This window comes from Bos javanicus, chromosome 8 (genome assembly GCF_032452875.1).
Source record: "Bos javanicus breed banteng chromosome 8, ARS-OSU_banteng_1.0, whole genome shotgun sequence".
In the NCBI taxonomy this organism is placed as follows: domain Eukaryota; kingdom Metazoa; phylum Chordata; class Mammalia; order Artiodactyla; family Bovidae; genus Bos; species Bos javanicus.
Window position 1 is genome coordinate 110,996,076 of NC_083875.1, and position 24,820 is coordinate 111,020,895.

The 24,820-nt window shown below is 44.1% G+C and overlaps 1 protein-coding gene across 2 annotated transcripts in view; it reads right to left on the minus strand.

The window, feature by feature from the left end:
* The window catches only part of C5 (complement C5), a 97,784-nt gene that overhangs the window by 17,585 nt on the left and 55,379 nt on the right, over positions 1 to 24,820 (minus strand). For both annotated transcript variants that reach the window (XM_061426727.1, XM_061426730.1), the window contains exons 22-31: positions 23,868 to 23,928; positions 17,590 to 17,679; positions 16,056 to 16,268; positions 15,509 to 15,584; positions 11,128 to 11,287; positions 9,350 to 9,445; positions 6,816 to 6,987; positions 2,664 to 2,869; positions 878 to 1,030; positions 4 to 69 (exon numbers count right to left, since the gene is read on the minus strand). In XM_061426727.1, coding sequence (XP_061282711.1) covers positions 4 to 69; positions 878 to 1,030; positions 2,664 to 2,869; positions 6,816 to 6,987; positions 9,350 to 9,445; positions 11,128 to 11,287; positions 15,509 to 15,584; positions 16,056 to 16,268; positions 17,590 to 17,679; positions 23,868 to 23,928 — 1,293 coding nt within the window. The remainder of the gene's footprint in view (positions 1 to 3; positions 70 to 877; positions 1,031 to 2,663; positions 2,870 to 6,815; positions 6,988 to 9,349; positions 9,446 to 11,127; positions 11,288 to 15,508; positions 15,585 to 16,055; positions 16,269 to 17,589; positions 17,680 to 23,867; positions 23,929 to 24,820) is intronic.

The following is a 24,820-nucleotide window of genomic DNA, read 5'->3' on the forward strand; positions in this document are numbered from 1 at the left end:
CACATGCACTGTAGCCAAGCCACTGCTTTGTCCGGTACTCAGGACGATGAGGTCATCACTGAGAGGCACCTGGAAAGGTTTTTGCGTTCAGTGCTACTCCTCATGCTTATTTCCTTTGCACAAAAGGCTGTGGGAAGCAACAACTCTTTCCGGGTATTTGTGTGTTTAAACATGCCTTAAATAATCTAAAATGTGGTAGTTAAAAACATACATACCAGCATCTATATACCGATAGCTACTATTACTGATACGGAACCTAGTTTTTCCAAAGCATCTTTTCCCTTGGGAAATTCTCATTGGCCATCAGGGTTTTCGTTTTTAAAAACCCAGTAGTGGCAAAGGACACGGGGCAGGTTACTGGGCGGCCTGCAGACCGTATTCCGTTTGGCCACAGTCTGCATGTGTGGCCAGGGTCGTTGGAACCACTGGCAGATTCCCAAGTGGCCTTCTCTCTGACTCTTCTGCCAACCTTTGTGTGTGCTGGTCGCTGCGTCTGGAACACTCTTCACTTCTCTTCGCCCGACTAACTCCTTCTGATTCTTCCAGATTTACCCTGCCCATTGAATGCATTTGAAAAACGGCCCTCACCTCTCAGCCTGGCTCGGGAGGCTCCCCCTGTCCTTCCGTGACCCTAGCAGAGGTCTCAGTTTCCACTGCTTGTTGAAGCGACTGTCTCCTCTACAGCACAAGGGTGCTTTGTGCTTTACTTTTGGGCCCTCAGCACCCAGCACAGAGCAGGCGTCCCTGCTTAGGACACGCCTGGCACCCATCTTGGGTTTAAGGGGTGAATGGCTGCATTTGTATAAGAAGGGCAGAACAGATGATCTCGAAGGCTCCATCCAGTTATAAAATTTTACTTTAAAAATCCTTTATTTACCTCTATTGGCCTCCCAAGGAAATACTTGTCTGACATCTTATAGTGGTAGAGGTCACCTTTATTCTTGTAAGACACTTTGACATCCATGTTCAAGCGGAGTTTTCTAACCAGGAGTGAATACTCTGTCAGGCCCTCGATGGCATTAATTGTATCCTATCAACAAACAGCAAGGTTCAAAAATAGGTTACTCATTTACATACCCCCTGTTTACAAATACACTTTCTTACGAGAAGGTGAGTCAGTGTTGTCTGGAGATGAAACTCCGGGTGACTGAGTGGAACTAGTTAAGGGCCCCTGTGAGGAGGGGGAAGAAGAGTCTCCCTCCGCCAGTGAGGATGCTCCTGGCTGCAGGCAAGAAGGCAGTGTGGCTCGCATCGGGTTCTCCACATGTCTTGGGCACGTGACCTCATGCAAGTCATCCTTCCCAGAATGCCTCCAACTCCTTGAACAACTGTGGATTTCCTTCCCATCCTCATATCTACGCTTAACTAGCCCCACAGGGAAGACATAAGGCATCTCCCCCTTCTCATCATTCTGTTCAGTGTTCTTCCCTTCTGCTCCTTAGAGCATTCTTCTCGATTGGTGATACTTCATGTAGAGTTTATCATGGGCTTCCCCCCACTGCGATGTGAGACTCTTGGGGGCAACAGTACATCTTGCTTGGCATCCGCCACATTTAGCAGGTATGCACATGGTAGTTATTCCACAAATATTTGCTGAAGGAATAAACGTGTGCGTGAGTGCTAAGTCGCGTCCAGCTCTGAGTCGTGTCCAGCTCTACGCAACCCTGTGAACTGTACCCTGCCAGCCTCCTCTGCGCATGGGATTCTCTCGGCAAGAACACTGGCATGGATTGCTATGCCCTCCTCCAGGGGATCTTCCTGACGTAGGGATCAAGCCCATGCCTCTATGTCTCCTGCATTGGCAGGCAGGTTCTTTTTACCCTAGCAGGATGAGCTTAATTTTTCTAGATCTTGTCTTCCTCATCTATAGAATGGGGAGATGTGGTTGAATCAGAGAGAGCAGATTTGTGACTGCCTTCTCTCCCATGTCCAAGCAGCCAGTGCTCATCAGTGGGGTCCTCTTTTCTCTAAGCCTCCAGTTGTGCCCATGGCGAAACCCATTTCCTCCCCCTGATTAGAATCAGATGGTCACCAACAGCACCCTGAAGGAGCCCTCTAGCTCTACGTTTTATATACCTACACACACACCCTGTCATTACCCAGGCATCCGGGGAACAGGGAAGACGCTAACATTTGAGATAAACTTGAGTGTAGATGTACACTATACAGCGACATGGTAGCTATAATGCAAAATACACATACTCAAGTGAGTTCACACTGGTAGCTAGACAGATAAACATGCGGAAAATCGGCATTCCTCTTACTTTTCACTTAGTATTGTGGAAAGGAACATCGGTGCCTTTATTTACGTGGCAGCCACTGTTTCTTATATAGGATTTAATGTAATTGCTGATAACTCTCCTAGCCCTTCATGGTAACTAAGAATCGTAAAGGAAGTTCTGGGCTTGGAGTTTGGAGGTGTGAGTTCTGATGCTGGCTCTGCCGCTAACTGTGAACGAACCTCCTGGCGCTGAGTTTCGCCTCTGCGTGAGAAGGGCGTCCATGCAGACGTTCCTTCGGGCCCTGATTCTAGTCATTTATTCACACCTTTGGTGCGCTCATTTGGTGACAGAACCACGGAGGCTGGAAGGAGTGTGGAGTGTGCGGTGTGGGAGGCACTAGGGGCATCTCCAGGAAGGTAACACGAGAGAAAGAAACACCACCTGGGTTGAATAAAAGCCGCCTCCGTATCTCTGCTCTTCCGATAGCCATTTGATGACTGGGTTCACGTAATTCATGTCTTTCAAGTTCAGATTGGTGAGTAAGGCGTAGGCCGTGGTTTCTACCATACGAGCTGTGCCAGTGTTGGGTGCAAAGCTGTCTCTCTGCTGAAGATCATCTTTCCAGAAACGATAAATAGGTGGATTACCTAACACCAACAAATCACACTGGTAAGTATCGTGAAAAATGTGAATTTGGCATAACAGTTCTAGCAGGTTTCTAGAAGTTTCTTCTGGTAGTGGCCTTCTGGTTTCCAAAAGTTTCCTATTCTTTTGTAAGAAGAATTTTCTCAAGGTGACCAATACAAACAAGGTTTCTTAATACAGGGCTGTTTTAATCTATAATAGAAAAGAATTTAAATATGAGCAGATAGACAGACAGACAGATAGATGATAGACAGCTGAATCACTTGGCTGTACACCTGAAACTTACACTGTAAATCAACTATACTTCGATAAAAATAAAACCAAAACAAGGCCGTTTGTCTTTATTCATAAACGTCAACATGGAGCATCTACAGGTACCACAGTACTTTTGTAGGGTCGGCTGGAAAGGCAGGGGACCGGAATTGTTAATAGCACCCAGGTTCTGGTCTCTACTCGGCTACTGCTGTGCTGCTGCTAAGTCGCTTCAGTCGTGTCCGACTCTGTGTGACCCCATAGACGGCAGCCCACCAGGCTCCCCGTCCCTGGGATTCTCCAGGCAAGAACACGGGAATAGGTTGCCATTTCCTTCTCCAATGCATGAAAGTGAAAAGTGAAAGAGAAGTCGCTCAGTCGTGTCCGACTCTTAGCGACCCCATGGACTGCGGCCCAGCAGGCTCCTCCGTCCATGGATTTTCCAGGCGAGAGCACTGGAGTGGGCGCCGTTAACAGACCTGTAAACTTGGATGGGCTCTTTCCATTCCGTGAGTCTTTCAGTTCCCTGAAGAATAGATAGTGCTTTCTTCCTTGCAGTGAAACTCAAGGGAGATACCAAATGTAAATGTTTTTATAAACCAGAAAGCGCCATGTATATATAGATAGATGCATATATATGTTTATTGTTATTATTATTGACACTACCAAAAAAAATTAGAGAACTTTTCTCCTTGACAGAAAAAAAAAACTACAGTTTGGAAATTTTGAGCTCACACACAAACCTTAACTATTCTATCTCCTCCCAATTTAAAACCCTGAAGACAATTTCATGTAGGCAGCACTTTTCATAAGCTAGTTTCTAGATTATATTTGGTTTTTATTGTTCTGTGCTGTGTGCGCTGTGCTCAGCCGGTCAGTCATGTCCAGCTCTCTGCGACCTCATGGACTGTAGCCCACCAGGCTCCTCTGTCCATGGGATTTTTCAGGCAACAAGACTGGAGTGGGCTGCCATTTCCCACTCCAGGGGATCTTCCCACCCAGGCATCAAACCCAGGTCTCCTGCATTGGCAGGTGAATTCTTTACCACTGAGCCACTGGGAAGCCTTATGTATCTATATCTACATCTATATCTACATCTATATCTATATCTATATCTATTTGGAGGAGGAAATGGCAAACCCCTCCAATATTCTTGCCTGGAAAATTCCATGGACAGAGAAGCCTGGTGGGCTACAGTCCATGGGGTCGCAAAGAGTCAGACACAACTGAGTGCCTGAGCACAGTGTGTGTGTGTGTGTGTGTACGCATAAACATATATATGATCTTCCCTGGTGGCTCAGACAGTAAAGAATCTGCCTGCAATTCAGGAGACCTGGGTTCGATCCCTGGGGCAAGATCCCCTAGAGTAGGAAATGGCAACCCGCTCCTGTATGGCTTGCCTTGAGAATTTCATGGACAGAGCACCCTGATGGACTACATAGTCCATGGTTTGCAAAGAGTCAGATACTACTGAGCAACTAACACACACAAATATATATACATGTATGTGTATATATATACACACGCACACACACATATTCTTTTCAGTATTCTTTCCCTTACGGTTTATCCTAGGATATTGACTATAGTTTCTGTGCTGTCATTAGGACCTTGCTGCTATCCATTCTGCATGTAACAGTTCTTCATCTGCTAACCCCAACCTCCAACTCCATCACTCCAACATCCCCCCCTCAAAATTCTGATGTATCTGTTTACAACTCAGAATTACCTTGCTTACTTGACTTGAGGAACAAAATGTTTTCCCTCTCTCTTGAAGGCTTTTTTTGGAAGGAAGGTTTTGATTTCTAAAGACAGTTCCAGTTCCAACATTATATAAACTAATATATTCCCTTCTAGCTCTTAAATTCTATTATTTTATTATTCATTTCTTACAATACCTAGATATTTCTTTTGTGTTATTTGAAAAGTATTATAGAAGTGGTTTTGAAGTATATGTTGAGATTCAGTCATTTTTTAAGTGATGACAGGAGTCAAATTTTGTAGGTGGTGATAAACCTTATGTAGTATTTATTAAACTTGTAGGAAACTTCAGCCAGAAGAGGGCTCAGAAGTACCCAACCATGCCAGTGCTGGTCAAGGCACATTAGCCAATGACCACCGCTCCTCTCTATTTCTTTACTCTTGACCCACAGGAAGCAATGTCTTTATTCTTCAAAATGAAATATATGCCTTTTGGTCAGCCTGGTACAGCATAAGCTAGGTCATGCACTCTTCTGCTCAAAGCCCTCCAATGACTTCCCTTCTCACTTGAAGTGGAAGTTAAGGTTCTGGGGAATCCCATGGCCCCCACAGGACCTTGATATGAATAAGACTCAGGCACTGCTCGCTCTGCGTAGAGGCCGACCCAAACCAGGGAGCATGGCTGGGGTAGTGGAGCAGAAGCTGGGTTTCAGCCTTCATTCGCCCATGCCTTGTAGATTACACAGCTGTATACGGGAGTGCGAGAGCTCCGGTAGCGCCCGGGTCCTGCACGGCGCTCGCTCGCCCTTCCCTTCCCTGACACCCTCCTGCCCTCACCCTCACTTCTCCAGTCACCCTGACCTCCTTGCCTTCCTTGGAGCACCAGGCAAGCTCCTGCCTCAGGCATTTTCCTAAACTGTTTCTCTATCAGGAAATACCCTTCCAGAAAGCCACTGGTTTGCTTTCTCACCTCCTCAGGTCTTGATTCAAATACCGTCTTCTCAATGAGGCTTAAGCCTGACCACCCTGTTTAAAATTACAACCAATCCCCTCACTTTCTCTCCCTTCCTTGCTTTATTTTTCTTCATATCAGTCATCACTAAATAGGTTACTGTATCACTGAATAGTCACTATATGCAATGTTTTAGTTATTAATCATGTTCTCTCATTGAACAGAATATAAATTTCATGAAGGCCTGGACTTTTTTGTCTGTTGCTTTATCCCCAGAGCCTAGAACAAAGCCTGGTATGTAGGAGGCACTCCATACACATTTTTTGAATTAAGGAATGCATAAATATGTGCTGAATGAGTGACTAAATACATGAATAGTAGGGCTTATTACCTTGTATCGTGCTGTCTTTGTTCCTTGAGGGCGGGGATTCTGTCTCACTCTACTTTGCATGCACCCACTTTTCCCAGAATTAGCAGAGGCTACATGTTTATTTGGACCATAAAGAAGGCTGAGCGCCAAAGAATTGACCTTTGAACTGTGGTGTTGGAGAAGTCTCTTGAGAGCCCCTTGGTCAGAAAGAAGATCAAACCAGTCAATCCTAAAGGAAATCAACCCTGAATATTCACTGGAAGGACTGATGCTAAATCTGAAGCTCCAATACTTGGGCCACCTGATGTGAAGAACTGACTCATTGGACAAAACCCTGATGCTGGGAAAGATTGAAGGCAGGAGGAGAAGGAGGCAACAGAGGATGAAATGGTTGGATGGCATTACTGACTCAATGGACATGAGTTTGAGCAAGCTCCAGGAGATAGTGAAGGACAGGGAGGCCTGGTGAGATGCAGGTTTGATCCCTGGGTCATGAAGATCCCCTGGAGGAGGGCAGGGCAACCCACTCCAGTATTCTTGCCTGGAGAATCCCATGGACAGAGGAGCCTGGTGGGCCACAGTCCATGGGGTCACAAAAAGTCAGACATGACTGAATGACTCAACAATGTGCTTATTGGACACTTGATGAACAAATGCCAGAAACGAGTCATACCTTTGACGAAAGCTTTCCTCTTCAGAGCAGAGACAATTGCACGAAACTGCGGGTGTGCTTTATCTCCTAGGGAAAGAGCGTAAGCAGCGATGGCCAGTGTAAAAGCACTCTGGGATGAGAGGGCATTTTCATGCAGAAAGATGTCAGCTTTACTTACAGCCGTGCTGATTTTCTGGAAACAAGAGCAGAAGATACCTAAGTTTCTTTGACAAGATTTGACCTACCAACTGATGGGGTCTACCCCCAGGTTGCACCACCCCAGGTTGCAGGCAAGATGAAGGGTAGAAAGGAAAATGACCTAGTGGAAATGGATGGTGTTTCCCTGAGGCAAGTCCTTCTGGGAGAAGGAGCAGAGGGTAACCTGGAAAATGAAAATAAGATTGTCCAAATCGGTTTAAGTTTTTGCTTCTGAAGCCTCCCTCCTCGGTAGAGGTTTTTCCATTTAGTTTCTGCTTCCCATGTCAGACCTGGCCTCTGGGAAGAAGCAGCATCAAGTACAGACATGGCTTTCTTCATCCTGCTGCATCCAGCAGAGCTGAGACAGAGTCACATTTTCAGAAGTTCTACTAAAGAAAACCATCAGCAGCAAAAAAACAGCCAAGCTGCCAAAGTGCTTTTTGATCCTAAGGATTCCTGGGAAAATAATCTCTATGCCTCTGCCTGCAGACAACTGAAATAGTTATTTTGGATAAGTGGATGAGGAGGCAGTATGGTGCAATATTTCTGACTCCTCGTCTGGCACCTTCTCGCCAGCTCCATCTGTCTCTCACTCACATACCACCAGGTACTGGCAATGTTACTTGTTGATTATTTTGTCTTGTTGAATATATATATGTACATGCTAAGTTGCTTCAGTCATGTCTGAGTCTTTGCAACCCTATGGACTATGGCCTGCCAGGCTCCTCTGTCCATGGGATTCTCTAGGCGGGAATACTGGAGTGAGCTGCCATGCCCTCCTCCAGGGGATCTTCCCAACCCAGGGATCACAGCCGCATCTCTTGCGTCTCCTGCATTGGCGGGTGGGTTCTGGTCACTAGTGCCACCACGTATACATATGTGTTTGCTGATTGAGAATTATTTGTTGATTGAGAATTGAACCCATGTCTCCTGTGTGTCCTGCATTGCAAGCAGATGCTCTATCACTGAGCCACCGGGAAGCCCCACATGTGTTTATATATATGTGTGTGCGTATACACACACAGGAGATGTAAGAGATGCAGGTTTGATCCCTGGGTCATGAAGATCCCCTGGAGGAGGGCAGGCAACCCACTCCAGTATTCTTGCCTGGAGAATCCCATGGACAGAAGAGCCTGGCAGGCTATAGGCCATAGGGTCACAAGGAGTCAGATACGACTGAAGTGACTTAGCATGCACGCATGCATATATATATATTTAGGGCTTCCCTGGTGGCTTAGTGCTAAAGGATCCACCTGCTGATGCAGAGATGTGGGTTCAACCCCTGGGTCAGGAAGGTCCCCTGGAGAAGGAAATGGCAACCCACTCCAGTATTCTTGCCTGGAGAATCCCATGGACAGAGGAGCCTGGTGGGCCACAGTCCATGGGGTCACAAAGAGTCAGACACGACTTAGCAACTAAACAATAACAATGGCACACACATATAACAATTCTCCTGAACTAAACGAAAAACTGATTTCATTTTGTGGTTCAAGTCCTACCAGTCCCCTTGGGTTTTTCCATCTCGGTTCTGTCAGCTGGTTTGAAGGACAGGTCTAATCTACTTCCCAGATCAGGATCTCACTTCTGTTCATCTTTAGAATCGTCTACGTTGATTCACTTAAGTGGATCCTCTCCTTTCTCCCCTCAGCTTCCAAGCAAATGAACAGCACAGCCCCAGGCAGAAAGCACGGCAGGGGTGTCCTTAGCAGTTCTGAGACCCAGAGCACTTGAGCGCTCAGTATTCCATGTGAGTCCATCCTTTGGCCACCTGATGCCAAGAGCTGAGTCCTTGGAAAAGACCCTGATGCTGGGAAAGACTGAAGGCAGGAGGAGAAGGGGACGACAGAGGATGAGATGGTTGGATGGCATCACTGACTCAATGGACATGAGTTTGAGTAAGCTCTGGGAGTTAGTGATGGACAGGGAAGTCTGGTGTGCTGCAGTCCATGGGGTTGCAAAGAGTCGGACAAAACTGAGCAACTGAATTGAACTGAACTGATTCCATGTAGTAAAAGAACAGTCCCATACGTAGCGTAAGAGTTAGCAGGGGCAAGAGTAGGATCCCAGGGACATGGGGTCGTCTTCTCATCACAATCAGAAGTCATTTATTCTAATCACAGGTCTATAATTCAGTATCTTGTGACATGCGACAATTAAATTCACCTTCCTTACAGGCCCCAGTTTTCTCAGCTGTCAATGAGTGGGTTGGACTAGACGCTCTTTAGTACCTATCATGCTTCAGAACTCCTTAAATTCTGGAGTTCAGGTTATTTTCAAGTCCCCGCCCTATCCCCCGCTCTGTTCCCCGAATATGGTACAGAAATAGACGATGGGTGTTGGAGAAAGAAAACACTTACCTCCAAGGGGCATATATCAAAAGCCTTTCTAATTCCAATCACAGCAAAGGCTGTGAGATACAAAGTCTTCTCTCGGGCTTCAACAGGCAAGGTCCCCTAAAAACAAGCAATGTTTTAAAAGGAGAGTGAAATGGTGTCTTTCAAACGAAATGACGTGGCTTGACTCCCCACTTTGGCCTCCCCTCCCTCTCTCTCCCTTCATGCGGGCCAGCGGGGCCCCTGGCGTCTTCTCAAAGCTCTGAGTTTCACATGCTTTCACTTGCTTCTCTCTCCTCCACCTCTTCACCCTGGAGCTCCACTTCACACCCCTTCACCACGTTCAAGCTCACCTTCTCCTTCAAGACCCTGTTAAAGGGCCACCTCCTCTACAAGGCCCGATTCTTCCTCTGTCCTCCCGTATTTTCTCCTCTTAGGGCAGTGACGTTCCAAGGCAGTGTGTCTAAGACCTCCCAGGAGATGACCTTCTACTCATCTCTCCAGCTTCATTTTGTGCCACTCACCCCTGAGTCCTCCAGGCTCCAGCTCTTTGAATGGACCACCCTCTCTCCACTGAGAGGACAGGCATGCTGCTTGCACTACTTGGACCCTTCTGCCTGCCTCCCTCCTCCCTAGCTCCTAGGAACTTGGTCAAATCGTTTTTTCACTTCCCCAATCTAAGTGAGAGCTCCTGCTTTCAAAGAAACCGTATCGGCCTTTTCTTAGTGTGAATCACACACTTGAAATCACTTAAGGTCTGACTTTTCTGCTAGATGGTAACAATCGCCATGGCCTCAGTGACCATACCTGTTTTGTTCACTATTATATCCCTACTAGGTAGCACTTTGTACACATTCTGTACATATTTATTGAATAAATAAATGAACACATAAACTTAAATCTTGATTAGAGTTGTTAGTATCTGTACCCTGCTCTCCCTACCAGTGTGTGAGCTCCTTTGTGGCAGGGGTGCTCTCTGATCCATTCTTCCCACTCTTCCTCCCTCAGGGTTCCCCAAAGAGGCCCTAGCACATTTCAGGTGCTCTGTGAATGGTTGTTGAATGGATATGAACAGCTGGATAGATGTGTAGGATTAAAAAAAAAAAATTGTTGTAGTATCTTCCTTTTCAAATAGCACCTAGATGATGTCAGCTGCCCTCACTTCTCGTGGGAGTCCTAATCGGTCCTAATTATGGGACCCCGGTCAGCCAGGAAGGCCGCCTGTGACATGAAAGGGATTGGATTGGGGCAGGCAAAATAAATAAATAAAGGAAAGCTGTTGGATCCTAAAAAATACATTCTAGGAGTAGAAGATGCTGTAGCAGTATTTTGGAGAGATTTTGCAATTTAAACATGTAAGTGGATTCCAATATGAAACAACACTTTGTTGTACTTCTTAATAAATTGACTCTAACCTTCTTTTTAACAGAGTGTACGTAGGATCCCTTCCATCTTTCACAACAACAAATTACAGCCTTGACCTGTGAGAAGGCCTTGAAGTTCAAGTGCAGACTTTGTACCGAGTGTTTGTAGACAAAAGGGCCCGTTTACCCCTCTGAGCTCCAGCGCTTGTGCTCTGCGACCCACGAACGCCTGTGACACCAGATGCCCATGATCTTACTCATCTGACCTATTTTGAATTATCTGAATAACAGGATGAGAAGACCTTTCAAATTCTTTGCCTGTACTCAAGAGAAGTTTCTTGCAGGATTGCATATATTTTCCCCTTCTAAAAATGAATGAGAACACAACTCAGACTTTTAAATCCAAGTATTGTTCATCTGTGCATTTGGTTTCCTTACCTGTAACTTCACAGGTTGATAGTCGGAATTTTCCTTGAATGATCCATTTTCCAGCTGACATTTCTCAAGCAGCCACAATAAAGAATTACAAATCGAATTTTGGTTCTGATCTACATATTTACTTATTTGTCCAAGTACTCTTAGAGCAAAAGCTGTTAACCTTTGGGATGAAAATCAAATAAATAAACATTTAGACACTGAAGCCCTTTGGGCTTTTAACCAGCAGTGTGTTTTCGTTCATACAGTGTTTATTCTTGAAAAGAAAAACATTTCAAAACACGCAATTCTGAAGTAAGATGTTACTATTTCAAAACATCAGGGAAGGTATCAGGAAGATCTCCAAAAACAACTGAAGGTAAGCAACACATCTTCTGTGAGGGCAGCATTGTTAGCCTGCGTACAAGCTGAAAACTGATGCCTGATGATACAAAAATTATTCTCTAACGTTGGATAGCGTTCAAACAAATAGAGTCAAAGCACTGACTCACAAACATGAGATACTGAGGAGCAAAATTATAAAATTCTAGGTTGTAAAATTTGTACAAGCTATCTGATCTCAATCCCCATCTGAGGTCTGAATTCTCTTCCCTAATACCCGTGGGGGTGTTTATCTCGCTTCCCCTTGAGTCACACCATTGATGGAGAACTCGCTACCTCTCAAGGAAGCTTTATTTATTATGATTACTTAGTCAAAAAACAAGTTCAGGAGACTTCCTGGTGGTCCAGTGGTTAGAATCCACCTGACATGGCGGGGGACACAAGTTCGATTCCTGGCCCGGAAGATCCCACATTCCTCGGGACTGCTGAGCCCGCCTGCCCTACGGCCCGTGCTCAGCAGCAGGAGGGGCACCAACAGCGAGAAACCCCGTGCCTCAGCTAGAGAGCAGCTCCCGCCCCCTGCGCTCTACGAAGCCCGCGCGCAGAGCGACGACTGGCACTGCCCCAAACAAACCAGCTCAGTCTCTACTAACTCCCGCAGAGACTGTCCAAGGGGATCGACCTCATGACCCCAGGTGCCTCTTATACCTCCTCTCTTCCTCTCTGATTCCTACACTTGATCTTAGCCAAAAGGCCGAGAAGCGATCCTCTCTGATTCCTTCACTCAGCAGCCCAGGGGCCAGAAACCCCCGAGACTCAGACCACTTCACTCTCTCCCTTACTTTAAAATTTTGTTTTCCTTTTTCTTTTTAAAATGAATATTATTCTCTTTCATTTTTTATCTTCCCTGTATTTCTAAAAAAATTTTTTGGGGGGTATTCAGGTGTTGGCCATATATATTTATATATAAATATAAATCTTTGTCTATATTCAAATGGGTCTATATTCAAATTCCCCTTCTCCTTTGCTTGTTGCTTCTCTTCTTTTCATGGCTATTTGTAAAGCCTCCTCAGACAGCCACTTTAATGCAGAGTTCCAAAGAATAGCATGGAGAGATAATAAAGGCTTCCTCAGCGATCAATGCAAAGAAATAGAGGAAAACAACAGAATGGGAAAGACTAGAGATCTCTTCAAGAAAATTAGAGATACCAAGGGAACATTTCATGCAAAGATGGGCACAATAAAGGACAGAAATGGTATGGACCTAACAGAAGCAGAAGATATTAAGAAGAGGTGGCAAGAATACACAGAAGAACTGTACAAAAAAGGTCTTCATGACCCAGATAATCACGATGGTGTGATCACTCACTTAGAGCCAGACATCCAGGAATGTGAAGTCAAGTGGGCTTTAGAAAGCATCACTACGAACAAAGCTAGTGGAGATGATGGAATTCCAGTTGAGCTATTTCAAATCCTAGAAGATGATGCTATGAAAGTGCTGTACTCAATATGCCAGCACATTTGGAAAACTCAGCAGTGGCCACAGGACTGGAAAAGGTCAGTTTTTATTCCAGTCTCAAAGAAAAGCAATGCCAAAGAATGCTCAAACTACTACAAAATTGCACTCATCTCACATGCTAGTTAAGTAATGCTCAAAATTCTCCAAGCCAGGCTTCAACAATACATGATCCATGAACTTCCAGATGTTCAAGCTGGGTTTAGAAAAGGCTGAGGAACCAGAGATCAAATTGCCAACATCTGCTGGATCATGGAAAAAGCAAGAAAGTTCCAGAAAAACATCTATTTCTGCTTTATTGACTATGCCAAAGCCTTTGACTGTGTGGATCAAAACATACTGTAGAAAATTCTTCAAGAGATGGGAATACCAGACCACCTGACCTGCCTCTTGAGAAATCTGTATGCAGGTCAGGAAGCAACAGTTAGAACTGGACATGGAACAACAGACTGGTTCCAAATAGGAAGAGGAGTATGTCAAGGCTTTTTCTTGTCACCCTGCTTATTTAACTTATATGCAGAGTACATCATGAGAAATGCTGGGCTGGATAAAGCACAAGCTGGAATCAAGATTGCCAGGAGAAATATCAATAACCTCAGATATGCAGATGACACCACCCTTATGGCAGAAAGTGAAGAAGAACTGAAGAGCGTCTTGATGAAAATCAAAGAAGAGAGTGAAAAAGTTGGCTTAAAGCTCAACATTCAGAAAACTAAGCTCACGGCATCCAGTCCCATCACTTCATGGCAAATAGATGGGGAAACAGCGGAAGCAGTGGCTGAGTTTACTTTTTGGGGCTCGAAAATCACTGCAGATGGTGACTGCAGCCATGAAATTAAAAGACACTTACTCCTTGGAAGGAAAGTTATGACCAACCTAGATAGCATATTAAAAAGCAGAGACATTACTTTGTCAACAAAGGTCCATCTAGTCAAGGCTATGGTTTTTCCAGTAGTCATGTATGGATGTGAGAGTTGGACTATAAAGAAAGCTGAGCACCAAAGAATTGATGCTTTTGAACTGTGGTGTTGGAGAAGACTCTTGAGAGTCCCTCGGACTGCAAGGAGATCCAACCAGTCCATTCTAAAGGAGATCAGTCCTGGGTGTTCATTGGAAGGGCTGATGCTGAAGCTGAAACTCCAATATTTTGGCCACCTGATGAAGAGCCAACTCACTGGAAAAGACCCTGATGCTGGGAAAAATTGAAGACAAAAGGAGAAGGGTGCGGCAGAAGATGAGATAATTAGATAGCATGACCAACTCGGTGGACAGGAATTTCGGCAAATTCCGGGAGATAGTGAAGGACAGAGAAGCCTGGAGTGCTGCAGTTCATAGGGTCCCAAAGAACTGGACACGACTTAGCAATTGAATAGAACAACAGAAACAATTCAGATTTACTAACTGAGACTGTCTTTCCCTCAAATCATCAGAATTTTGGAAGGTATAGTGCCCCACTGAATAAGTACTTGCTCAGCACCTCCAGTACCAGGCACCAGGAATACTTGAAACTGCCTCTGTGGAGCTTACATTCTAGTGACCAGACAGACAATAAGGAGATAAGGAGAGTGTTAGGGATACATTTTTAGGAGAATAGGAGGAAGTAAAGTAAATGATGTACTGGAATGGGATGTAATTTTAGATAGAATGATTACTAGAGCCCTCACTGAGGAGGTGACTCTTGGTAAAGGCTTGAGGGAGAGGGGGGAGCCTGCCTCGCTGACACCTGGCGGAGAGTGTTCCCCAGACGAGAGGGAACAGGGCACAGTCAGTGCAGAGGCTCTGAGGTGGAAGCGTGGTCAGCATGTTCAAGGAACAGCAAGAAGGCCAGTGGGGCTCGGGTGGGGTGAAAGAGAGTAGCGGGGGACGTGGTCAGAGAGGTGAGGTGTCGCTAGATCACGCGGGGTCTTGTAGATCATAGTAAGAAGTCTGGGTTTTACCCTGGGTAAGACGGGACACTTCCGAACGGTTTTGAGTGATGTGACCACACTTATGCTCTAACAGACTCACTCTGGCTGCTGCGCTGAGTACAGACTGAAGAGGAGACAGGGTTGAGGCTGAGAGACCAGAGGCCGCTACGGTCATAACCCAAGTCAGAGATGAGAATGGCTTGGACCCGGGTGGCATGTTGGTGTTAGTGAGAAGTAGTCAAGTTCAGGGCTTCCCTGGTGGCTCTGAGGTAAAGAATCCACCTGCCAATGCAGGAGACACGGGTTCAGTCCCTGATTCAGAAAGATCCCCTGGAGAAGCCCATGGCAACCCACTCCAGTACTCTTGCCTGGGAAATCCCATGGACAGAGGAGCCCTGAGGGCTACAGTCCACGGAGTCACAAAGGGTCTGATGGGAACTAGTGACTAAACGACGCAACAGCAGTCAGGTTCAGGATGTACTTTGCAGGTGCAGCCAAAAGTATTTGCTGGGTCACATGAGGCTTGCAAGTGAAAGACGACTAGGCGTCTCAGCCTGAGCCGCTGGACGGAGCGCCCATTAGAGTTGTTATTCTCTAGTTCACTACTGTGTGAAAACACAAGTCAAAACGTTCCACTTACCAAGTGCTAGCACTGCCACCCTTCCACATGCTGTAGGAATAGTCAGCATTTCTGAAGGACATGATGCTCACCATCCCTAAGAGGCAGCAGGAAAAGAACACAGAGCTTCAGTGACCCCCGTCTCTACTCAGCGCAGTATGAGCCCCGGGGAAAGGTAAGCTTCCTCTGGTGTTGGGCAGCGAACGTATGCTTCGTGGCCAGCACTGAGCTTCTCAAAGGAGGTATATGCATCGCTTGAGCTGGGAATTATCAAGCAGAACATTCTGAGCTCATTCAAGAAGGAAGGAAGTGCTCTGCAGAGTTTGGAATCCAGGTGTCTTGTCTCGCATCCAGGCGTTTCAGTAAGTTAAGCCAAAACGCTGCAGCAAACGGTATTTATTTGTGTAACAGAGTCCGCCTCATGGTTTTTTTTTTTTTTTTTTGGCAGAAGTGTTTTTACAACTAAGGTTTTGTGTAATTCATAACTTAAATATTAGTTTAATCAAATTTTGGCTTTAAAAAATCACAAGATTTTAATGTACAATATGTGAAACAGATTTTCTTTTACCTTCTTTTAATTTTGTCTTCAGGTTCTGTTTTTGAGTTAATGAGTTCGTAGAAAAGATGTCCCAATTATGTCCCGCCTCCAGGTAGTGATAAACATAGAACACTGGGACCACGCTCATCAGCTCCGCCTCTGCGTTGCCTTTGGGGAGGCGGGTAAGACTATCAATGCCTTCCTGACTCAGGACTGCAGACATGATCTCGCCTATAAGCAGTCCTGAAACAAACAAGCACACAAACAAAAAATCAAAGTAGATACGCTCAGCTTTTACCAGCTTCTGAGTAAGGGTACATTTTCAGTGGCGATAAGAGCAACCGTCCTTATTCTTTCCTTTTTAATCTAAGCTGTTGAATTTCTTCTCAGAACTGGGGAGAGGGAAAAATATCTGATTAGACAGTTGTATTTAAAGAAACACCAGGCCTAAACATACCACCGTGACATGGAGGTAAGATGGTGTATGTAATACAGTGGCCGGATTATAGCCTACTGGAAAAGGCAAGTTAGTTGCCATTCAAAGTGATAAGGCCACCCCTTTCGCCTCCCTTTCCTGCTTCCTCCCGCTTCTTCTTTCAACCTGGCTTCCTTTCCTCCCTTGAAATCTCTGATTCTTGTATTTAAGGGCTTCCCTGGTGGCGCAGAGGTTAAAGTGCCTGCCTGCAATGTGGGAGACCTGGGTTCGATCCCTGGGTCGGGGAGATCCCCTGGAGAAGGAAATGGCAACCCACTCCAGTATTGTTGCCTGGAGAATCCCATGGACGGAGGAGCTTGGTGGGCTAGAGTCCATGGGTTGCAAAGAGTCGGACACGACTGAGCGACTTCACTTTCACTTTCAACGTGATAGCTTTAGATATCATAAACCCTATGAATCAATCACTTCCCCAGTGCAAAGCCAAGAGTCTGAACTGTGAACGCTCTGTGAATGCCATGAGGGCTCTGTCTATATCTCATCGTGAGACCTGGGAAAACCACTCTCTTATATATCCAACAACAGGGTGGGGCATGCTTAGAAAGGTCCTTTCCAGTACTAATATTCTGTGATTCCAAGCTTTTATCTGAGATAAAATGTAGTCAGGACATTCTATTCTTGTGATGATAAGTCCTTGAATTTTTAAAGGCTGGAGGCCAGGGATAAAGCCCACTAAAAACACCAATGCTACAAATGGCCCCAGAGCTGCTTTCCTGGGGCCATTTGCAGGGCATGCAACGGTTTCTGGACTAAGACTGCCCACTTGGATCATAGAAAGTCCTTTAAATCTGGACGCAGCTGCACTCTCATGTTAGAGAAGTCTTTGGGTCAGTGACAGCCCCCACCCTCCATCATGGGAGCATGAATCTCCATGAAATCAAGCCCCTGGAAGAAGAGAGCTGAAAGTGAGCTTGGGGAAGTGAAGGTGAGGGCAGGAACAGGGCACTCCCAGAGACCCCGTTGGATATGCAACTGAGTAGAGAAGAGGAGAAATGGGAAAGTCATGAGAATACTTGACTTTTGTTTGAAACACAGTGAAATAAGAAATAAAAATGGCACTGGTTAATTTACCTTTTATACTCACAGTTCTTTTGACTTTTGTTTTGGGGACCATATTTAATGGTATCCTGTATGGGAACTCCTTTCGCCTGCTAATGATGCCTGAAAAAAAAAAGACTCTTTTATAATCACAGTATTAAAATTTTAAAGGGAAGTTAAAAATAATCAAAGATTTTGATCAAACCCTAGGCTTACATAATCTCATTAAATAAAGCATTAAAGTTGACTTCAAACTTCCTGGTCATTACAGGATAGGAAATAAATAGGTTATGTAAATCTTTTTCACCAGTAAGAGGGAGCATGCCATTTTGTCCAAAGAGAGAAAATTGTTCTCGGAACTGAAATCTAAAAATAACTAACATATAATCCTTAGTCAAGGAAATGTGAAGATTAACTCCATTGGGAAGCATGCCCTGAAATCCTTTCCACCTTTTCCTCTCCATCTAACTTAGACACTTTTTCTCTCTGTACAATTTTCTTTTTTTAGTCGCTTCTGTCGTGTCTGACTCTTTGCGACCCTATGGACTGTAGCCCTCCAGGCTCCTCTGTCTGTGGGATTTCCCAGGCAATACCTATGGCTGATTCATGTTGAGGTTTGACATAAAACAACAAAATGCTGTAAAGCAATTATCCTTCAATTTAAAAAAATAAATTAAAAAAAAAGAAAGAATACTGGAGTGGGTAGCCATTCCATTCTCCAGGGGATCTTCCCGAGCCAGGGATCAAATCCCAGTCTCCTATGTTGCAGGCAGATTCTCTACTGTCTGAGCCACCAGGGAAGCCCCCAAGTTTAAGCGTGCCTGTGTCAGAGCATTTTCTACTGCAATCAGTGGCTTATCTCATAGAAATGGTAGTATTTGTCATCCTACTGATAGAGAACCAAGCACACGACTGAGCTCTTTGTGTGCTTTTTATAATGGATCCTCACAGCAACCCTGTGTACTGGGTCTATCCTTATTCTTTTAATTTTGTAGATGAGAAAATGAGGCTTAGAAAGCAAGTTGCTCAAGGTCACAGAGCTAGCACAGATGAAGCTGCATCTGAACTCAGGAGGTTTTACTGCAGAGTCCGTAGTAGTCACTGCAAAGAGACTTCTCCCATTGTCCTGCTGAGAAAGCAGTTTGAGGGCTGGAACCGTCTTGAATGCTATAGTGCCAAGCACTTAGTCCCTCGGACATGGCAGATGCTAAAGAAAATAAAGCGACATTTTACAATTTAATAGCCAAACCACCTGGTGAAAGAGACAAGAACAGGAATGTTCTTCAGGTAAGTTTTAACCTTTGATAAATGCCAAGGATATAATGTTAAAGTAACACTGAGTGAGGGGCATTTGCGAGTATCTCATTGTGGTTGAAAGAGCATTGAGTTCACAAAGAGCTCATTCCAGAATGTGACACTGGGCAAGACAGAACCTTGCTATGCCTTGGCTTGCTCACCAGTGAAACAGAAATAATAATATTTTCCTCAAAGGGTTTTTGTGAAGATAAAAATAATAAGAACAAAGAGCCTGGCAAAGAGTTTGTGCTCCTTTTACAGTACTTATGACAGTAGCTTGTTTGAGATTATTTAGATTTGATTCTCCACGATTTTTTTCCATTGATATCTGCCCTTGACTATTTCAGTTCTCGTTAGCAACTCTTCTACCAAATGAAAAAGGCACAGAAGAGAAAACTAAATATTAGGGAAGTCAATTTTACTCCTGTCAGAGGTCATAAAAAAGATCCATCAAGGCATCACATATAAAGGCAGATTCCAGAGAGATTAAAACATGTAAAAGTTAAATCTGTAAAGCCAAGGGGACAAAATACACAACAGTGTTCTTGTGAGCTAAGATATATGACTGTAAAGTGAAATTATAATGAATCTGACTGTATCAGAATAAAGGGTTCCTGTTCAAAACCCACTGAAGTTCGTTACTGCTCAAAGAAGTACACTGGAGACAAAAACCAACAAGAAATAGATGGGAAAACCCGAGTGGAAAAGAGAGAAAATGCAAAAGATAGGAATAGGTGATTCACAGATGGGAAGCCCAAGTGGCCAGCGAGCATTTGAATAGATGTTTAGATATCATCGTATTCAGAAGAGTTATAGATTAAACAATAATGAGCTACTGCTTTATGCCCCTCAAAAGTGGCACATTTTAGAGGTGAGTGGGCGTGGAATGAAAAGAATCCTCATGCAGTGCTGGTGGAGGTGTAAATAGTAGAGCCATTCTGAGGAGCAGTGTGACAGAAGGAAATGATATTCTATATGCATATGCCCTTTGACCCAGCAGTTCAACTCTGAGAAACAGGCCAGATAAATGCTCACACAGATCTGTAAAGGGGGATGAAAAAGGATGTTCACTGCAGCACTGTTGATGGTGGTGGGGAATCTGTCAGCAGGAGGTGGATGAGCAAAGTGGTGGTGGAATCAGAACCAAGCAGAGCCCTGCAGACCCCCGCTCCCAACCAAGTACAAAAGAGTAGTTGATGATTAAGACAATGGTCACAGACTAAGTGTCTGATGCACGTTCCTGAACTGTTTTACAGATACTGTGACTAGGACCAGAGGGTAAAAAACTGTGTGATGGCCTGATTGTAGCCATGACCTAAGCGGCTCCATCTTGAGCAGTCTTGAATGTCTGGCTAGCACAATTCCAAGATCTGGCTTCAAGAGAATGGGATTAACATTATTGTTCATAATAAACTATATCTTGTGGGCATCAAGATAACTGTAGCTTGCTCTGCCCATATATGTAAGCAGGCAACTAAGATTGTCATCAGAGATGCTACAGACTCATGTTGACATATTTCACTCTGAGAATACGGTGCTCTGTGTCAGCATGGAGAAATTACAGAAGATGGGCCGTCACCCCTGATCCCATAGAAATGGAATGATATTTGACAATAGGGAATTGACAGCAGTTCTTATGCCCCTTTCCTGTTTGCCCATTTGTGTCCCCCTCTAACTGTAAAGGAACCTATTAACAACTATAGGAATGACATCACTAGGCTGCTTAACCTAACTCCTAAATTGTGCTCTCCTAAATGAGTTGGTGATGGACAGGGAGGCCTGGCATGCTGCAATTCATGGGATTGCAGAGTTGGACACGACTGAGCGACTGAACTGAACTGAAATGCACACCATGCCTTGCCTAACCTATTGATTCTTGCCTAACCTGTGGATAAAAAGAACCAAGAATGAAGAATTAAGCAGTTTAGAGAATGACCAGCTCCACAGGGAACTCCACTCAATATTCTGTAATAACCTAAATGGGAAAATAATGTGAAAAGGATACATATATATGTGTCACTGAATCCCTTTGCTGTACACTTGAAACTGACACAACATTGTTAATCAATTATACTCCAATATGAAACAAAATTTTTTTTTTTAAAAGAATGACTAGCTCTCTACACCTAGACAAATGATGTGGGCAAGATAACATCTCCAGAAAGAGTCAGCCAGTCTGCACACAGTGGAGAATGATGCAGAACTCAACCTCCTGCCTCCATGATTCACTGACACTCTGCCCCCTTCTCCTTTAAAAACTGCCATTGTTTAGTAGGTAAGTTGTGTCTGACTCTGACTCTTTTGAGACTCCGTGGACTGTAGCCCACCAGGCTCCTCTGTCCCATGAGATTTTCCAGGAAAGAATACTGGAGTGGGTTGCCATTTCCTTCTCCAGGGAATCTTCCCATCCCAGGGATCGAACCTGCATCTCCTGCACTGCAGGTGGATTCTTTACCACTGAGCCATCTATGAAGCCCAAAAAACTGTCATAGCTGAGCAGAATCTTTGGAGTTGGTCTTTCAGGCATGAGTATACTTTCTTGCCAGATTGCCAGCTTTTCTGATTAAAACATCTTTCCTTTCTGTTGACATTTGCCTCTCAAAATATTGCCTTTTGAGCAGCAAGCAGCTGAACTTGAGTTTGGTAACAGAATATACTCTGAAATACTGTGTAAGAAGCAGTGAATCAAATGTATGCATAGCAATAGAAATACTAGTTTAAAACAAAGTACTGAGTTTAAAAACGTAACTAGAACAGGATCTATAGCACACCACCTTTCATATGTTGAAAAAAACCAAACACACACGAAATAACCTTACTTCCTTACTCAAAGACATATACCAAGCATATCAGAGTGGGGGCATGTGAAGAAAGGGAAGTGGTTGCGGGGGTCAGGAATGAGGAAATAAAGCACGGGAGGGCCCTGTCCAGACCGATGGTGACAACGTGCTGGGACTGAGGGGGCTGAAGAGCTGAACTCTTTGCACCCAAGGTAAGAATTGGGGAGAAAGCTTGTCAGGCAGAGAAAGCAGGAACCAAAGGCTAGGCTAGTCTTGTGTTATGAGTTTCTGTGTTTAGTCTCTTTTTAAGCTGATGTCACATAATTTTAATTTCTACTACTTTGCAATTTGTTTTGATGCCTCATTCTCTCTCATTGGTATTTTCCTCAGATTTCCTTGACCATTATTGTCTGTTTACTTTTCCAAAGTTTTTTTAGCCTTTAAAAAAAAACAACCTCTCTAAAGTATCATGTGCGCACGTGTGCTCAGTCGCCCTGGTCGGGCGACTTGTGTCTTGTTCAGTTGCATCTGTGCAGCCCTGTGGACTGTAGCCCACCAGGTTCCTCTGCCCCGGGATTCTCCAGGCGAGAGTGCTGGAGTGGGCTGACGTGCTCTTCTCCAGGGGATCTTCCCAACCCAGGGAATGAATCCACATCTCCTGTATCTCCTGTATTGCACGTGAATTCTTCACTGCTGAGCCACCAGGGAAGCCCATAAGGTATCATACTGGTATACCAACTCCAGTATATACAGATTAGAAGTGTTTAATAAAATCTTTGAAATAAACTGGAAAGAACTGATAGTCATCTTTACCCTTTTTAGCACTCTGGAAAGTAATAAAAGGTGCGTGAATCCAAGTTGTCTAAAATAACAAGGGAAAAAAGTCACATGACGAGATTGGAAAGAAGCATAGATTCTTTTTTTAACCAAGATTTTTGATGGAGAGATCTACTCCCAGATAAAAGATCGCTGCCATCTTGTGGTCCTCAGGTTCACACCTAGGATGGGTAGGCAGGGCTGCTTTGGAAAGCTGTTTGCAGTAACGTGAGTGTGGTAGGCGTAAGGGTGAAGAGGAAAAGAAGATAAAGGAAGCATTGGCTCTGAGGTGTGACGTGACCACATGAGGCCAGAGCCTCAGAATGTTCGGGGCACGGCCCTAAGGCAGCAGGTCCCTGGAGATCTGGCCTCAGAGAGCTCCTCTAACCTTCCATTCTCCCAGAGGAGGCTGGTGTGGAGAGAAATCTGCTCCCAACCGCCCCCTCCCCACCAGCAACTCTCCCCATAGATCCTTCACAGGGTGGAAGGAAATTTGTGTGGAGATAAAATTAGAGAAAAGTTTGCATGAAGTCATCCTTATTCAATTTGGGCTGATTTGAAATGTAAATATTAATTCTTTGCTTTGCCAGAGGAAATAGCACTCTAAGTATAGTGGTCTTGATTTATTTAAAACAAACAAACAAACAAACTTTTTTTCCCTATTGCTGTATCCCTGAAAGAAAAGAAAGATGATACAATGCAATAATAGGCAAATTTTACCCATTTATTAAGAACTACAGCAGTCTGTCTTTTTTGGTGAAAAGAACTGTTAACTGAGAACATTCTAAATTTCATAAATACCTGTGTATTTAGGCTTTGATTAAGTGCTCAAATGCTTGCACAGTTCTAACTTTCATTTAGAATATCTTAGTTGGAGGGAAAGCAAGGAAGCAGGAACAATGAGGAATGGCTTTGTTAAGTAATCAGCATTACTGTGTTTTCAAATAAGCATGTTAAATTTAAGAACGTAAATGACTTTTTCTTGGGTGTTCTTTAGATTGATGGTTCTATAAGAAAATATCATCGTGAAGGATAAAATGACTGATGTATAAGGGAAGTCAGGCTGCTGTTACTATTTCAATGTTTTGCGTTTAAAACTAACGGGGTTATTTGGGGAATTCCCTGGCAGTCCAGTGGTTGGGGGTCGGTACTCTCACTGCCTGGGTTTGATCCCTAGTCTGGGAAGTAAGCTCTCCAAACCCAGCCAAGTGCGGCCAAAAACAAACCAAAACCGCAACCAATGGGGTTTTCCTTTGTTCTAAATCCATCCAGATTGCAGCACGGCTGCCAGAAATGACAGCAAACCAAGAAGGGGACACTTCTGATTCTGGACATTTAACATTTTAAAAATCATGTTTCAGGTCACACATCTCTCTTGAGCAAAAGACAACATACAAAATACAAAACCATCTTGCCTACCATAGACACCCTGTGGGTCCAGAGTAACACCAGCATAGCTTTCCCTTTTGACACCTTCTGGCTAAAATAAAGGCAAAAAACATCCAGTTAAGAACAGAACTAAACGTATACGACTTGAATGCTTGGGTCAACGTGACTGTTTTTCCAATTAAAATTTTTTTTTATTTATTGGATGTTTTGGACAAGGCAAAATATGCTTTAATACTTATATGCATACATCCGGGAACCAAAGTTTCTGGCTATGTGCATGATAATCAGAGCAAACACTGAAATAGAAGTTATTGTATGTGTCAGGTAACTGATCTAAGTGCTCTGTATGTATTAGCTCATCTAACCTCAGAAATACTCTATGAAGTAAGTGCTATTATTACTCCCATATGACATATGAGGAAATTGACAACCAGAGAGATCAAGAAACTTATCCGGTGTCACACTGCTAGGGGGTAGTGGAGCCAGGATTCAAGCTCAGGCAGTGTGGCTCCAGGATCTGTGCATGGAACACCATGCAAAATGCACAGAACGCAGAACATGCCTTGCACAAAATAAGGTGATGTATGCTCACTGAAGTGAATTTCACGACTGAAAACAGAACTCCAAGAATGAAGACCTAGGAAGGCCCAGTTGTGTCGTTAAGATTCTTGTCAAGAATAACATGAAAACATGTGACTTAATAGCATTTAAGAATGATGGCATTTAAGAAATGATAGTTTTCTTCCCCTTTTTTAACCTGTTTACTCATTTACAAAATGGAAAATTTTGACTATAAATTCTAAACTATAAGTTCGTAAGTCCTGTCTTCGTTATTGCTGTAGCTCCAGTACTTAGCATAATGTCTGGCACAGATTTCAAAACATTTTCCAAAAGCGTTGGGGGAAAAAATACTTCAAAAAACGAAATACCAAAATGTTAAAATTGGATGTTTCTGGTTGTAGGGGTTATTGGTGATTTTAATT